Source organism: Herpailurus yagouaroundi, unplaced genomic scaffold (genome assembly GCF_014898765.1).
Source record: "Herpailurus yagouaroundi ecotype Mexico unplaced genomic scaffold, PumYag 210, whole genome shotgun sequence".
Lineage (NCBI taxonomy): Eukaryota > Metazoa > Chordata > Mammalia > Carnivora > Felidae > Herpailurus > Herpailurus yagouaroundi.
The window spans coordinates 28,690,562-28,706,694 of NW_024412441.1; the positions used below are offsets into that span (position 1 = coordinate 28,690,562).

Consider the following 16,133-nt stretch of genomic DNA (forward strand, 5'->3'; position numbering starts at 1 on the left):
ATGGAAATAAAGTGTGAAAGCAAAGCCTTGGCAGTACATATCACCACAGCTTACAGAAACAAGTGCAGCCTGGGGTCCTTTATCCCAGCAGCAGGTGGGGTCAGGCTGCACCCTGGCCTGGGGCCCTTTGGAGGGTGAGTGTGCCAGAAACACGGCCTGGACGAAGTCCCCTCCACTTTGATTTCCTGTAGGTTTGACCCTTCCAGGAATTGGGGAATGGCCACAGAGCTTGGGCACTGGCCCTGGAGCTTTTTCTAGAATACCACAGTTCTAAACTCCTGAACTCATTTCCTGAGTTGAACATTGTTTAGAGCTTAGTCTCGCTGGCAGCCAGTGCCAGGCCTGTAACCCTGAGGAAAATGATAGCGTTGCCTATGTTTGTCCAATTCAGGCATTCTCCTGCCTGCAGTTGAAAATTCAAGTTAGGGTGATTAATTTTACCTTTAAAAATCCCTGGCTTCTCCTCATTGGACATGTCTTGTATCATTGAAATGTCTAAGAAACTGTAAGTGACCAATTTGATACATCAGTTTGGGCATCAGATTTTAAGAAAGTCAATCCGTTGTTATTTTGCTTTCAAAAAACACAAAATAAAACAGAGCCTGATTCTCCATTAACACAGACTTGAGGACAATTTGAGAGTGATCACATTTTGTTGGACACAAAGTGAGAAAATGTATTTTGAGCCGCAAATCCCAGCCTGAAGACCAAAGACACCCTTTGCCTGTTTTTGTAAATAAAGTTTTATTGGAACATAACCACACCCATTCACTGAGGTATAATCTATGGAATCTAGGGCCACTTTCATGCTACAATGGCAGAATGGAGTAGCTTTGTCAGGAGACCCTCTGGCCTGCAAACCTAAAATATTTACTATCTGGCTTTTTATAGAAGAAGTTTGCTGATTCTTGGCATAGAGGATAAAGCCTGGCTATGTGACCTTGAGCAAGTATCTTAATTTTTTTGTGACTCAGTTTCCTCATCTATAAAATGGAGACAGTTACAATATTCAACTATTAATGTTATGTAGAATAAATGAATTAATAATTGTAGCATCTTAGAATAACTTCTGAAGAGTGGTAAACTTGTTAAATTTTAAAGATAGGAGCATGTTTCTAAGATTTTCAAAAAGTCCAGCCACTCATTTAAATCTCAGCCAACTCTTCATTTGTGCACTGAACTTTTAAAGACCATTTCGTTGTTCGGATACCTCCGTCCCCGCTGCCCCTGCCCCTTGAGGCCTCCTGATGTTAAAGAAGGCTGCTCTGTGGGTCTGATAGTTTCCTGTCTGACTTTGCCCTTAGATGACTTTTCCAGGAAAATAGGGGTAAAGACTTGATTGTCTGGAGGAAGGGTAGCAGCTGGTGCAGAGAATGAGTAGGGGATGTGTGTGCAACACCCACCCCACCCCTTCCCAATGATGGCAAGGGCCCGTGAGGCAGCCACAGTTCCAGTGAGAGAGGCAGGGAATCCAGCAGGACCAAAACGACAAAGCAACAAGAAGGCCACTTTTTCCCACTCATTTCTCTTTGCTGCCTCAGTCAGAATGTTCTATGCCACCTGCTTCTAGGTAGCACTTTGGTGGCAGAGTGCTTGGAAAGCAGGCAGACTGACTACATGTTTGGCAAGCCCAGCATTTTTATTGAGAAGTCTCTTGGTCCCTGTTCTCTTTTCTGTGTTTTAGGCTGGATTTTCTTTGGAAGTTCTGTGTTTAGTTATTTTTTATGCCCTCCCAGGCCATGTTTCCCGATTTGGGGCTTGGGGAACATGGTTTAATATCACAGCACTGATGGCTCATATACTTGTTTATCATTCAAGTTACGGTTTTGTTTCTGCACAGGATAATAATAATTACACCACTACTTGCTTCAGAAGTAAAACTTGTGTGTTCTCAGTGCAGACTCATCACGATGTTCTACAGCCTCATGGCAGTGAGAATGCCATCTCTGCCAGCCTTTGGCGTCACTCTGTCCCTCAGCCTGATCCAGAATGCTGGACTTGACTGTCTTGAAGCTGGAGCTATAGGGGCTAGGTGCAGCCTCTCACCTGCCCCAAACAAACAGCTCATCTCTTCCTAAAATGTTCCCTGTAAGAAGGAAATTTCTGTGTCCCTCTTTATCCTCTTCCTGTGCCTCAGTTTGCAAATGCAAAGCTCCTGACTGCACCCATCTCATTCAGGGACCCCCTGGAACTCCTGGAGCTGCATGACCTCCCCTGGCTCCCTCTCACCCTTCCAAGGCCCCGTGCCCCCAACTTAGGGCTGCCCAGGGTTACCTTCTCAGTGACACCCCTCTAAGATTTCGACCTGCCCCCTTCCCGCATTTTCTTGTCCCTTTCCCTGATTTGTTTGCCCCTTAGCACTTAACTTTCTAATCTCTCAATTTTGCTTACTATTTCCTTGCTTGTCCCTTTGCTGGAACATAAACTCCATGAGGGCAGGGACTTGTTATGTTTTGTTCACTACCCATCAGAAAATGTTTAGTGTAGATGGTGTTCCTCCTCCTAATTTTTGAAAATTCAGGCAGGCCAAGTAAGCTTTTTAATATTTTAGTAAAATATTGAGTATTTCAGGCAGGCCAAAAATCACTACTTGGCCAGGAAGCCGGCCAGCAGGAGAAAGACCCTCCCTTATGTGGGCGAAGAGGTTCCATGCTGGAGAGATGGTCTTTTTAGGTGGGGTGAGAGGATGACTAGAGACCCTGTTTGCACTTTAAAATGGGTTTACAAAATCACACTAAAGCATGAAGGCTTCAAGAAAGAGTTTCTCATAGATAGAATAGGTAGTAACCGGGGTGATTCTCCAGCATACATTTCAGAGCAAAGCTGCCGCCAGTACATTTCTCCCTCAAGTACACGGCTAACAAATGCAAAGGGCTGGCTGTGCACCTCCCTTGTAGTTTGCAAGCTGCTGTTGCATGAACCAGCCCCTGCGTGAGGGGAGGATGCCAGCCCTGGCAGTGGTCCGCCACGCTTAAACACACACTATGGCAGTGACTCTGGAGACCATTTGTTTGCTTCTCCTTAGTGAGAGTATTTGCACTAATCATTGATTTATGAAGTTCACCTCAAGTCTATAAAAGTGACTCTGACATCTAATTTTGTGGTGATTTCCATTACAAAGTTAGCCCAGCATTTTGTAAATAAATATCTGTAGTTAATTATTTCTGTAAGTCAACATGGAAATAACCAAGGGATCCCCTCTGGCTCCAGCCACGTTTATCAAGGCTCAGCCTACGTGGCTGCAGTGAGGAATTCTGCCCCAGCGTCTGCCTGTCCCAGGACACACTGTGGTCTGAGCCCCGCACACCCAGACCTCTATCCTGTGTAGATCACAAATTGCAGAATTCGTATAAAGCAAGCAAATTCAATATATATGTGAATTAAGCCCAAACCATTAGCTATCCTTTGATTCATGCTTAATTTTTAAAAACCTAATAACAAACCCTATTTTTCAAAATGTTAACGTTCAAAATGTTAATTCAGGGCTTGAAGTTTACATACTTTTCTATCATATATCTAAGTGCCTGAAGCATTTATAGCGGGCAGAGAAAATCTACAAAAGGGTCTATGGGATGTTTTTTTTTCTGAGGTTGGCCGCACAATGTAAAGATTTCTAAGAACCTCAGGGCCTATCTGTAGTGAGAGGACCCCCAGTGGTCTTGTGACCCCCTTCTGCTCACAAGAAGACCAGACCCGCCCTGCCTAGGACCCCAGGCTCAGAGCCCACAGGGAGTTTGGTGTGTTTGTCTCCCTTCTGGCCCTGCCCCCATCTGCCCTGTGACTTCCCTGTGGCCAGGGGCCATGCTGCCTGGCATCGTGTCCCCCACCTCCCACATGGCAAAATGTGCTACTCACATGGTAGTGAAGGATGGGGAGAAGGAAAGCAGGAATGGTTCTTGAGGTGCTGCCCTTAAACGCTGCCAAGGGGATGTGTGGGACAACTTTTCTTTTTATAACTGACTAATGTAGTATCATGGTCAAGTTTGTTTTGCTCAGGTCTTTATTTTCACAAAATGTTCCTGTATCTGTGGCATGTGATGTTTTGATGTGGACATCTGAACAAACAGGCGATATGCTCCTTTCTGATAGTGTTATCATTGGGAAGTTATTTAACACAAATGGAAACTGTGGTACAAACCAGGTTCTGGGTGTTGGTATGAGGGACTGATAGCTGTTACCTTATTTATTCTCACAAGGTCCCTTGGAGAGAAGTACTTGATGATGCCCATTTTACAGATGAGGACACTGAGGCACAGGGCATCCACTGTATGACAGTCAAGTACATTGCAGCACAGCCACCTTCAAACCCCTCGAGGGTTGAGGACTCTAACTCTTTGCCCTTAAATAAAGCTGGATTCTTAGGGAAACTAATTTTTCTGCATGGATATTTACAAATACCTATTTTTCCCTTATTTGCTTGTATTACTTTTTCTTTTATTTATTTATTTTTTTTGTGGAGGAGGGTAGCATTAAAACAATAATGTGTAAAAAAATATTTAAAGGTGATGTGATGGTTAGTTTTGGTTGAAATAAGAACCTGCAAGGAACCATCTACCCCTATTTTCCTTTCTGAAAAAACAACAGATGTTGAAGCCTTTGCCTTCCTTCCTGACCTCCTGACCTTCTGAGGTAGTTGGAGATCCTGGTACACAGTGTGAAGCCCTTTTGACCCATAAAGGTGACTTTGGTTAGTGTCTTTCTCTTAGGAACCTTGGTGTAATATGTCAGACATAGCACTGGCCAGGACATCCCGGGATTCAGGCCCCAACAGTGGCTGGAGTGGAGGGGCTAGGGTTGCAGGCAGTGACCCCTTCATTCCCTGGGAGAGATTATATTCCCTGTCTGGGAAGCTGCCGGACAGAGACCACTTTTCAAGGTACAGACCATAGTCCTCATGCCAGGGCATGCTGCAGTACTCAGCCACGTGCTCCTGTAGGTAACCATTGTCCAAAACGCTTCTAGGAACATCTTGACATCAGTGAGGATTATTGATGTGGTCTTGCCAGAAAATGGGAAAATGAGTACTTCTTCTCCAAATTGGTGAAATGTAAAGATATGAACCCTTCTGGCCTCATGGGTAATCAGTCCACCCCTTTCCTTTTCCTTCCACGTTTCCTTCCAGGTAATCATTGGCTCCCATGAGGTCTCCTCTCCTGCTTTAGGAGCATGAGGAAGCAGGCTGGGGTTATGAGCTGGAAGTGGGTCCCATGACACTGAGGAACATCCTTGCCTTTCTGCATTTTCCTCAGTTATAAAATGGCAATAACAATTCCTACTTCACAAGGTTCCTGTGAGCAATAATCAGGTAACCTGGAGTGTCTGGCATGGAGTAGCCACTAAATAAATGGTCACATTATTTTTAGAAGGTGGCGTAAGTGGTGGGTTGATGCTTGGCTTTGGAAGTCAGACTGTCGGGGTTCCAACCCTGGTGTGCTGTTTCCTAGCACAGCTGGGACTTTGGGCAAATTACTGAATTCCATTGTGCCTGTTTCCCATCTGTAGAGTGTCAGCAATATAATACCAACCTGTAGGGTGGCTGTGAGGAATTGGCTGGGCACACTGGGAGAGTTCAGGAAGCAGCACACGACATCCCAAAAGCTCAGGGGAAAGCGGCCAGTCCTTATGATGAAGGGGTAGCAGGAGCTGTGGATGTCAGGATGAAGAACATCCCTTTGGAATCAAGGTGGAAGGGACTCCTGGGACCCTGAGCAGTGTCCAGAGACCCATGAGAAGGGAAAGAGAGGATGTCACACCTGAGGAGGACACCTAGACTTTTGCCAGTTTTACTTTCACCCAGTGTGTGCACAGGTGCCAGGCAGGGTGTTGTCCTCACCACCTCCATCTGATACTACTTCCAGTCTACACTTAGGGGTCGTTATTGGTGCCTTTTCTAGCACCAGCATCCGGGATCCTGGAACATTTGTTTGCCTCAGCAAACAGTCTACGATAATCATTTTTATAGCACCTTCTTCATTAAGAAACCAAAAGCTCGTTACATGCCATCAATTTTATTCTCTTGACATTACTAGGAAGTTTAGAAGGACAGATTTGATTATCTCTGGTGTATGGGAAAATGAGGCCCTGCATATGGGGGCGCTTTGTCAAAAGGCACAGCACAAGGCCACCACCAAGCCAGAGCTGTCCCCAACTCCCAAATCACTGCTTTGACCGTGGAAATGTCAATGCCACTCTTAAATGTAGCTCATTCCCTGCTACACAGAGGGGCCTTGCAGCTGCCCACACCTTTTCCCTGGAATTAGTGAAAACCATGCAAGCATCTGACCTTGGGCCATTGCTAGCTTTGAAGTTCCATTCCAGGGGGCTGCAGGCTTTTTCTGTAAAGGGCCAGATAGCAAATGCTTTTGGCTTTGTGACCCGTAGGGACTGTTACAACTACTCAGCTCTGCTGTTGTAAATGGATGGGTGTGGCCACATCCCCATAAAGTTTGATTTACAAAGGCAGCAGGCAGGATAGATTTGGCCCCAGGGCCATGGTGTGCCAGCTCCTAATCTATGCTAATATTAGATGTTCACCTTCCCTTTCTCCACTCTGACTTCAGAGCAAGAAACCCAGGTATGCAGTGGGCGGTTTATGTTTGAGGAACAGTTTGAGTGTGTGTACCTGTGGATGTGCTTGCGTACATACATGCATGCTATCCAAACATGCCTCTTTCTGTACATAGTGTGAAGGGGGGTCTCAGGAGACTGAACTAGGCGTTCTAGTCTCTAAACAAATACCTACAATACTTATTAGATACAAGACTGCCTAGCCTAGATATAAGACTGCCAAGCCTAGGGTTAAAACTTCTCCAGGCAATCTAATTATCTCATGTTTTCATGATTGTCAGAACAGAATTACTTTTGATTTCCTTTATGAACCAGATGTTACAGGGCATTCTTCACACTTTGGGTAGGTCATAGAATGAAGCACAGACAAATGGGCTGTCACAGCTCCCAGAGCGGCAGGACCTCTAGAGCACCATGAGGTCGCAGAGGCAGATGGTGAGGAGAGGGCCTGGCTCGCGGGTGGCAGGGGCGGTGAGTAGGCAGGGGAGGAGGTCCACGGAGAGTTGGGAGATGTCGGACGGAACGTAGGTACATGTGTGTACAACAGGCTTCTCACAGGGGTTGAGAACCTCATTTTGTTAGCCTTTGAACCTTTGCAAGCTCTTGAGTGGAAATGTGTTATGGAAATAAAGGAGAACAGACTGGCATGGCAGCTTTGGAGGTTGGGGACTGGGGCGTACACTGTTGTCTGAGGGATCATGCTGAGTGCTGGGCCAGAGCAATTTGGAAACCAAGGGGGCACAGTAAGCCTGGCTCCTCCCACAGGGGGCCTTGCTCCCTGCCCTTCAGCTGGCTGGCCAGGCCATTTACACAGTTACATTTTGCCTCTCCCAGCCAAGTGGGAGGGCAGGCTGTTTCTGCACTCAAGGAGACTCTGGGCATGTGCATTTTGATTTTAGTGAAAGGAGGCCATTCCTTGTCCCCTTCCCGGCCATACCTCTTGGTGGTGGCCTCCTTTGCAGCTCCTGGGAGTCTTCTTGTGTGGCTGTCTGCTCTGCCTGATGGCACACACAGCACTGGACCAGAGAACCCATGGAATTCTGGCCAGGGACCTTGGTCTTCAGGTCTCTTTGCTCTCCCTTTCATAGAACCTTCTGGTTTTCATTCCCAACCTTCATGTCCCACTGCTCCTTTCTTTCCTCCTCTCCAGAGTGAGGAGGTAGTCCAGGACCCCATGTGGGGATAGCTCAGTCACTGTGTGTCCAAGGCCCTCTGAGGGGCAGTTAGGGGGGCTGAAGCGTATGTTAAAGAGCAAAGCTCCCTCACCCCTGCCACAATGTAGATAATCTGGAGTTGGACAGCACAAGCATTCCTGAGGAGCTTCATGGAGGGTGTCTTTATCTTTGCAAAACAGAAATAGAGAGATTGCTGATGAAACAGAACTTTGTGAAGCCGTTGTTCGACTAGAATGCAACAGCACATTGTAGCATTCCTATGGAACCTCTGTAAAACCAGCCAACTTTGAAAAACCTGGTGTTCAGAAATGCAGGTGTGCATGGTCAGAAGCTGCTCAGACTTCAAAGAATGCATGGGTCATGAAGGGAGAAAGGGCACACACGCAGGCACGCATGCTCGACTCCCCTAGCCTGTGCTGACAGATGGTAGGAAGCTCCCTGGCAGCCACGTGAGCCGGCCCAGTGGGCACCAGTGGTGATCTTGTCCTGGGGGCCAGCAGAGGCACTCATGTTTTGGCGATGCTGGGGGTACTCTTTATTCCTCTTCATGTGAGTAGTAAAAAATGAGCTGCTGGTGCTGTGTATTCCCTGAGGACAGGGAGGAGAATGCTAGGAGATCTGATCATCACACATGGGACTCTCTATCACTTGGGAGCAAGCTAACTGTCTGAGACCTTCCTCAGTGTGAATGCTGAGCCAAGGCCCTGCCTGTGAGCATATCGGTGTGTGTGCACACACATGTGTACATGCAGCTTCCCCAGAATTATCTTCACTCTCAGTATTTTCATTAATGTTGGCTGTAAATCTCCCCAAATAGAAAAAAACAAACAAAAAAACCTAACTGAGCTATGTCATTGTTAGGAGCAACGTTTTATGTGACTGGTTTCTTAGTCTGCTTTCAAAAGACCTTAATCTGGATCCTACCTTCTCTCTACTGCACTTTATTTGATCCTGGTGTCTCTCGTTTTTTCCAGAGTAACATATGCAAGTAGCTTAGAAGTGGCTTCAGACCCTCAGAAGGGTGACGGAAGTTTTTTAAGCGTAACTTCTTTGAAGAGGAGTGGGCTGTTATGGAAAAGTTTTATTTCTTATGCCATGGTGGTTTTATTACAAAGTTATATCAGCTGATTTGAGAAGAGGTTCAAAGAGCCACATCCCTTTAATGGCATAAGCACAGCATTGCTTTATGTAGCACCATTCATCTGGAGGAACCCCAGGGGCTTCACACCTTCTGCATACAAATGATTCCATCCACCCAAAGTCACCAGGTGTCACTCAGGCAGAATGTGGCCTTCCTTAAATTTCACTTCTCCTAATAGCTCAGAATGAGAAGTTAAGCCCTACCACCTTCTAGCAAATTACCACTAACATTAGCGAATTGACTGCCAAAATGCATATAGAACAGCACACAAACTTGAGAAGGGGCCTTTGACAAATTCTTGGAAAAGTAAAAGAAAAAAACAAAAAAGAGAGAGAGAGAGAGATACAATTTCTTTTTAATCCTCACTAATCTTGCTGAAACATGAAACGTGTGCTGAACATGAAGCGGCTCAAGGCAGTTCTTGGCAGTGGAGAGTTTATGTCTGCATCACATGGTAACTGCTGAGGGGTGTCCTCACCCCACCTGTGCCTGGGAACAAACTGTGCATTTCTCTTTGGCTGCCCTGTTTGGTGACCCTCTGAATAAAGGGATGTGTCTTACTTGTCCCTAACCTGCTGCAGGGTCTAGCACGTTGCAGTGTTCCATAAATTCTTGGAAGCACGAGTATGCAAATACCAGAAAGAAAAAAATCATCAGAATAGCAGAGTGAAAGGAACAAAAGTACAGGACACAATGCCAAGCTTGTGATGATAAAAATGGAAAAAGGAGCTTGAATTGCTTTAAAATAAAACCCGGAATGTCCTGGTTGACGTGTGATGTAGTGACATCTCTATCACAAATTTAATTTGTGAACTAGAAGGTGGGGACATTCTGTTTCAGGATTTAATACCTGATAAGGCCAAGGAAATCATGGCTTTTCAAGTAATTCCAAACCTGAGAGTGTCTATGTTCTAATAGGAAATACATGAATGGTAACTTCTACAGTGGTACAGAATAAACACTTTGCCTTGAAAACTGCTTACAAGCTGTTGAAATCGTAAGTCACACCTCTGATCCTCTGAATTAGTCAGGATACAGGCCGAGCTCCCCCAATATGGTGGCTTAAGTAAGGTACAGTTCCTTTTCCTCATGTCACAGTACAGAGATCTGTTTTACATGGTCATTCAAGGAGCAGGTTCCTCCTTTTGCTCTGAGTGGGACCTTGGAGTGGAAAAAGCTGGCTCATCTCCACCCCTCTGCCATTCAGGCTGTGGAAGGGAGAAACAGGAATTAGGATTTCTTCTCAAATGTCATTATGAAATGGGGTCCAGAATTGCACAAGTTACTTTCACATGCATTCTGATGACTGTTATGACACATGGCCATGGCTATATACACGCGAGGCTGGGAAATGAAGTTTTTAGCTGGGTGACCTTGACCCCAGTTGAAACTTGGAGTATTTTCACTGTCCAGAAGAAGGAGCAAGTGGATATTGGGGTGTAATTAGCTCTCTTTGCCACCTTTGTAGGCCCTGCAAGGCTTGGCACATTTATGGTCAGGCAGCCTCCCCTATGGCCCACTCACCAACCCTACAACATGCCAGGATGTATTTCCCCAATGAATGTCAACTTTGCCATGTCTGTTGTGAGCCAGGCCCATGTCTGTGTCCAACTGTGCCAACTCCAGCTCTGTGTCTGTGTCCAACAACTGTGTCTGTGTCCAACTCTATGCCTTTGCTTGGCCTGGTTCCTCCAGTTGTAATGCTCTCCTCTTAGAGTAGTCATTGGGATTTTCCCCATTTATCTGGGCCCAGCCACTCCTAGCAATAGGATTTTTGACTATGTGGACCCTGAACCTCATATCCTGGGAAAAATAATGTGCAGGGGAAGCTCTTCCAGCCAGGGGCTTAGCCCAGGCCCAATCCTGGGGAGTTGGTTTGATTGGTCCATATGTTCATTCGTTCAGTAGGTCTTTTGAGCATGTGATGTATATCAGGCCAGAGGTTAGGGATGCAGCATCTGAACAAAAACAGGCACAGTATCTGTCCTCATGGGTCTGATAGTCCAGGGGGCCCTCCACTGGTAACATGTAATTAGAAGCTGTGCTAACCACAAGTGTTGCCTGGGAAGCTCTGAATAAGAGAGAATGGTTTAGTCCTTAGAGTCTAAAAAACATAGATGAGTTGTTTGTCCACATTCTTCACCCCAGCTTGCTGGGGAATCTGGAAGAGAAAGACCTGGCCCTCCCTGCCACACTGCCCTCCCCCTATGCTCCAGGCCCCACTCCCAGGGAAGCCAGCGTGACTTAGAGCCTAGTCAGCAACGTGGTGTAATGGAGGCACATTTGTCAAAGCCTGCTGCTGCGGTGATCTCCATAAAAGATGGAGATGGTGCTGCTGTGCATGTGTGAGCACCCATGTCTCCACAGGGTAGAGCATTAAGCCCACAGTAAGATTTGTGTGCTACATCTGAGTAATGAGCCATGAAATTGACATTATAAGTTTTAATTATTATTAATGCCTTGCAGGGGTTGCTGGTGTTAATTATCCTGTAGGCATCCCAGATGCATTTCCATTTTCCTTTTATTTCTTTTCCTTAATGTCTTGAGCCCATAGAATGCTGGCTCAGTGACAACGTTTGAATAGGATTCCTCCAAAGGGAAGCACACAGTTGAAAGGTTATAAGGAGCAGAGAGGAAATGGCCACACAGAAACCCACTCAATTTCCTTGGCCTGGGAGAGTCCTCGCGGGTGCTGCCTCCAGGCCCTGTCATGGACTAATTAGTTAATCTTATAAAGAGCTTTGAAGATGAAAGGCGCCTTGGAGGTCTGAGAGTCCTAACAGTGAGAACCAGCAGGTTCCCACTGCTCTGTCCCCCTGAATAAACCTCCTCTTGGTACCATCCCTGACTTTTATTGTTGCCCTCAGAAATGTGTCCTGTGTCTCAGTTTTGCTCCCTTAGGTGCTGATCTTTGGCAGCCTGGGGAGGGGATTCTTAGATGGGCTCTCTCTCCCACTTCCCTTCTCTATGGCTCTCTCTTTCCCCTCTCCCTCTCCTTGACCACCCATGGGCGCACACCGGAGCATGGCTGAGCCAGCCAGGCTGTGCTGTGTGCTCTGAGCCCCATGATCTGACCTCAGGTCATCAGGTGGTTGGCCCTGACTGGGCCTCCACTGCAGCCATGGTGAGGATGTGTGTAGACCACTCCTGCCCTGCTTCTGTGGCTTCAGATGCCTCTGGCCCCTCTGTTTCCCTGATTCACCCACTAGAACAACTGTTCTTTTGCTCCTCCGCGCAGAGCTGGGATCAGCACCCTTATCCTGGATCTCTGTGAGGCATGCTGGTTTACAAGTGGTGCCATGTCAGATCTGTCTGTCATTTCTGACTTTCCCCACTTCTGGTCCTCATCCAGTCCCTATCTCAGGAATAAACTGAGCCTAGTTAAATGAACAGACATGCATGGGATACCTGCCATGTGCCAGGAACTTTCCTATCCTGAGGCCTCGGTTTAATAGCGGCTAGGGGTGTGATGGAGTAGAGGCTCCCAGACATTGGAGAGCACAGCCTGCTGCCTCTGGGTTTGGGAGGGAGAGTCTGGAGCCAAGGAGAGAGAAGCTCCAGAGGTTCCAGAAGCATGTGCTGTTTGTGTGCAAGGATGCTGGCCCCATGGCTGGCACAGGGAGTGGGGAAGAGCATCGGGGGCTGTGGCTGGAAGCTGTGTTGAGGCCAGTGTCGGAGCATCCTGAATGCCATGCTGAGGAGCTTGGTGCCCCTTCCTCAGGGTAGTAGGTAGCCCCTGAAAGCTCATGAGCCCCAGGGTGACAGGATCAGCCCTGTTTGGGCATCTAGCCTCACAGTAGGCTGCCTGGGGCCAGGGACTTGCTGCTGGAGGTTTGCAGTGGTATAGGTGAGAGAGAGGAAGGACCCAGCCATGGGGGTAGAGGCATGCCTGGTGCCTCCCTGAGAGCCTTCCAGTGGGGTCAGTAGAACTTGAGGACTAGTGCTAAAGTCCTTCTCCCTAAAAGGAGAAGATGGGCACACGGGGTGGGGGTGGGGGAAAGGGTACAGGACTGGCAGTGGGCCAGCAGTCCCTGACCAGAGTGAGGAATGCAGGGAGTGTAGGCTCCAGGGACAGCCATGGGATGTCCATTTTGAGAAGTCAAGTAAGCAATTAGATTGGAACTAAGTTCCCTTGGAACTTGGAAGAGAAGTTGAAAGCACAGAGAGAGGCAGGTAGATCTGGGCCGTGAAAGGCATTGGGCTGACCAGGAGGTCTGGGGTCACAGTGCCCGGATAGATGGGGCCATACCGATTTTAGAGAGTCCTTGAGAGACCAGGGCCCCTGGACATCAGCAGTACATTCCTTACACAGCCAAAAAGACACACTACTCACAAACACCAGGCCTGGAGCCAGGCCACCTAGGTGAGAACAGCCTCAGGTTCTTGTCACTACTCCCAGGCCCTTCCGTGCATCCAGGCAGGTTGGGGCCAGGATTGCACAGCATGCATGAGCAGTGTTTGTTTCAACTGAGTGGTAGAGCTGGTCGTAAGCGGGTCAGAGTGTGGATGCTGGCGTCCCCTGTGCATGGGGAGGACGGGGAGCTGTGCATGTTCAAACAGCCCATAGAAACAAAAGTGTGTATCTGGCCATTCTTGCTTTTCTTCATTATCAAGAGTAGCAAAAATGACCAGCAACCTCAGTGTGTGTGGCTCTCCAAATACTGCTTTTGAGCACTGCCCTCTTAGTCGGCGGGGAGGGGGGGCAGGGGGTGGTGGTGAAAGGAAACAGAGTCTGCGGCAAAGTGAAGGTTTCTTTTCTGCACTGAACTGAGGCCCATTTTCAAGTGTGACTGTGGGTTCTCTCCTTACTGCCCCTTTAACACCTCTTACCTCTCAGTGGGTATCTCAGCTTCTCCATGTGCTCAATAGTGAACAGACTCCTGTCATGGAAATCAATGTAATATTTAACTTTTAAAGTTGTGATGGACTAAGTTTAAATAGAACAAGAAAGCTACTCTGTCTTTTTTGTAAATTTAACCTCACGGGTTGCGGCAGGGATTCTGGGAGGGGTAATTATTTGCTGTCGGGGCTGCCCTGTACTTGTAGGATGTTTAGCCTCCTCTCTGGCCTCTACACATTAGATGCCAATAGCACCCCACCTCCCAGTTGTGACAACCAAAAATGTCTTTACATGTTGCCACATGTTCCCCGGGGGGACAAAACTGTCCCCAGTTGATGACCCCTGGGCCAGGGGATGACTGGCCTTTGTGTGGCAGTGAGGTTCTTCTGGTGATTCACAGCCAGTAGCCCTTTCCATTCTTGTCTCATCACAGTACTTGTGCTGCAAATCACCCCTTTGCTTCAGCCCTGTGAAATCGGGGCCTGTTATGGGCTATTGTGCTTAGAGTACAAAGCTAGCCAGGATGAGTATTATTGGAAGCAAACTGATTTTTTTTCCCCTCATTGAGTTCTGCAACGAAAAATCCTCTGGTGTTACTGTTTAATTGGTTAGTGGTGGCTGTTTGTCAATTTGCCAGCAGGTTCTCTCTTAACTGCTGTCATTTGACATCGCTGAAACATAAATGCAGAGTGATTGAGTTGCCAACATGCTATTAAGTCCCCTACAAAGAGGTTTTCGATGTACTACTGCTTCAGGCTTTTGTGGTTCTATTGATTGATTCGAATACTAAAGAAATCCTTGGCATAGACAGCCCTGGTAAGAAAATGCGGCTTCTGTCAGGGAAATTGTTGGGTATTGACACAGGGACAGTGGTGGGTTTTCCTTTGGTTTTCCTCTGGCAGAGACTTGGCTTCTGGAAGAGCTTACTCAGTTGATGGGTGTTGCCTGCCCACACAGAAGGGTAGTCACTGGTCTTTATGAGACAGGTCCGGTTAAGTTGGAAGACCCCAGGAAGTGGATGGTGACATCGAGTTCAAGTTTCAGGGTAGTTTGACTGACTCCTTATTTCAGAGGAGCAAAAGATTGCCACAAATTCATTTTGGCTTCAGAGCCTGTAACTCACCATTTAAGGCCAAAGATGGCAGATCACTTTTGAAATGGTTGGTTCATCTTTGACAGGATGACAAGAACATCCCTTGACATTAAGAAGATACTGTTTTATGGTCTTGAAATTGTACTTCTGGACCAGACTGCCATATGCATCAAAAAGCTATTTGTCATTGGTGTGTGTATAGGGCCGGGGCAGAGATGTTTGTGACAGCCAGGGACCACTTGTTAGAACTTCTAGTGCATGAGGGACCAATGTCCCAGGGTTGGCCTCCACCTTCCATGGCCAGGCTGTCCCTCTGGTCTTGACGTCACAGGTGTATGCCATTGGTTGTAAGGCTGTGAGTGGGAAAGTCCCACAGTCAGTGTGGGTCCGTCCCCTTGACCTGGGAACCCCCTTGACACATATTCTGAGTTGTGAAGGTTCAGAGGTGCAGTCTGGAAAATCTTATTGGACAATAATTGTTGGAAGTCTGGCAGCTAGAAATAGCACTCAGTGGAGGACAGTTCAACATAGAGTAGTAGATGAGAATATTCCAGAGCCAGCCACCTGAGTGGGAATTCTGCAACCCTTACGGAGGTGAGGTTTTGAGCCAGTTACCTTCTCTCTCTCTGTGCCTCAGTTCCCTCACCTGTAATTGATGACAATTTAGCTCCTCCTTCAGAGTTCTTTTTGGCAGAGTGAGTTAGTTCCTATGGAAGGCCCCCCTCTCATGTGTACTATTTGAGGGGGGACTGCCATTACAGGGACCATCTTGTCTTGGCAGGACCATGGGCTTGAGTATTCCCATACAGGGCATCTGTTCCTTTGAAGTACTTCCCACTCTAGAGCATTCTATATGTGCCCACACTGCATGGGAGCCCCTAACCTAGGCAGATCTAACCTGGCAGCAGGAAGGCCACGTTGAGTAACCAGATGCTATGTTTTGCTTTCAGACTCTTTCCCAGCTTCCCTATGGGAAAGCTCTCTACAGTTATGAGGGGAAAGAACCCGGCGACCTCAAGTTCAGCAAGGGCGACATCATCATCCTGCGGCGCAGGGTGGATGAGCACTGGTACCATGGGGAGCTGCACGGGGCTCATGGCTTCCTGCCCGCCAGCTACATCCAGTGCATCCGGCCCTTGCCACAGACCCCGCCCCAGGGCAAAGCACTTTATGATTTCGAGATGAAGGACAGAGACCAGGACAAGGACTGTTTGACCTTCACCAAGGTAAGGGAGGTCTCTGTGAACACTGCCACCCACCCTTCTCAATTCCCACCTTTCTGCTGATTTGAATTCTGGCTCCTTCCCGAGACACACT

General features: G+C 47.5%; 1 protein-coding gene across 1 annotated transcript in view; it reads left to right on the forward strand.

The window, feature by feature from the left end:
• The window catches only part of SH3RF3 (SH3 domain containing ring finger 3), a 195,919-nt gene that overhangs the window by 21,777 nt on the left and 158,009 nt on the right, over positions 1 to 16,133 (forward strand). The window contains exon 2 of the mRNA XM_040454177.1: positions 15,767 to 16,042. Coding sequence (XP_040310111.1) covers positions 15,767 to 16,042 — 276 coding nt within the window. The remainder of the gene's footprint in view (positions 1 to 15,766; positions 16,043 to 16,133) is intronic.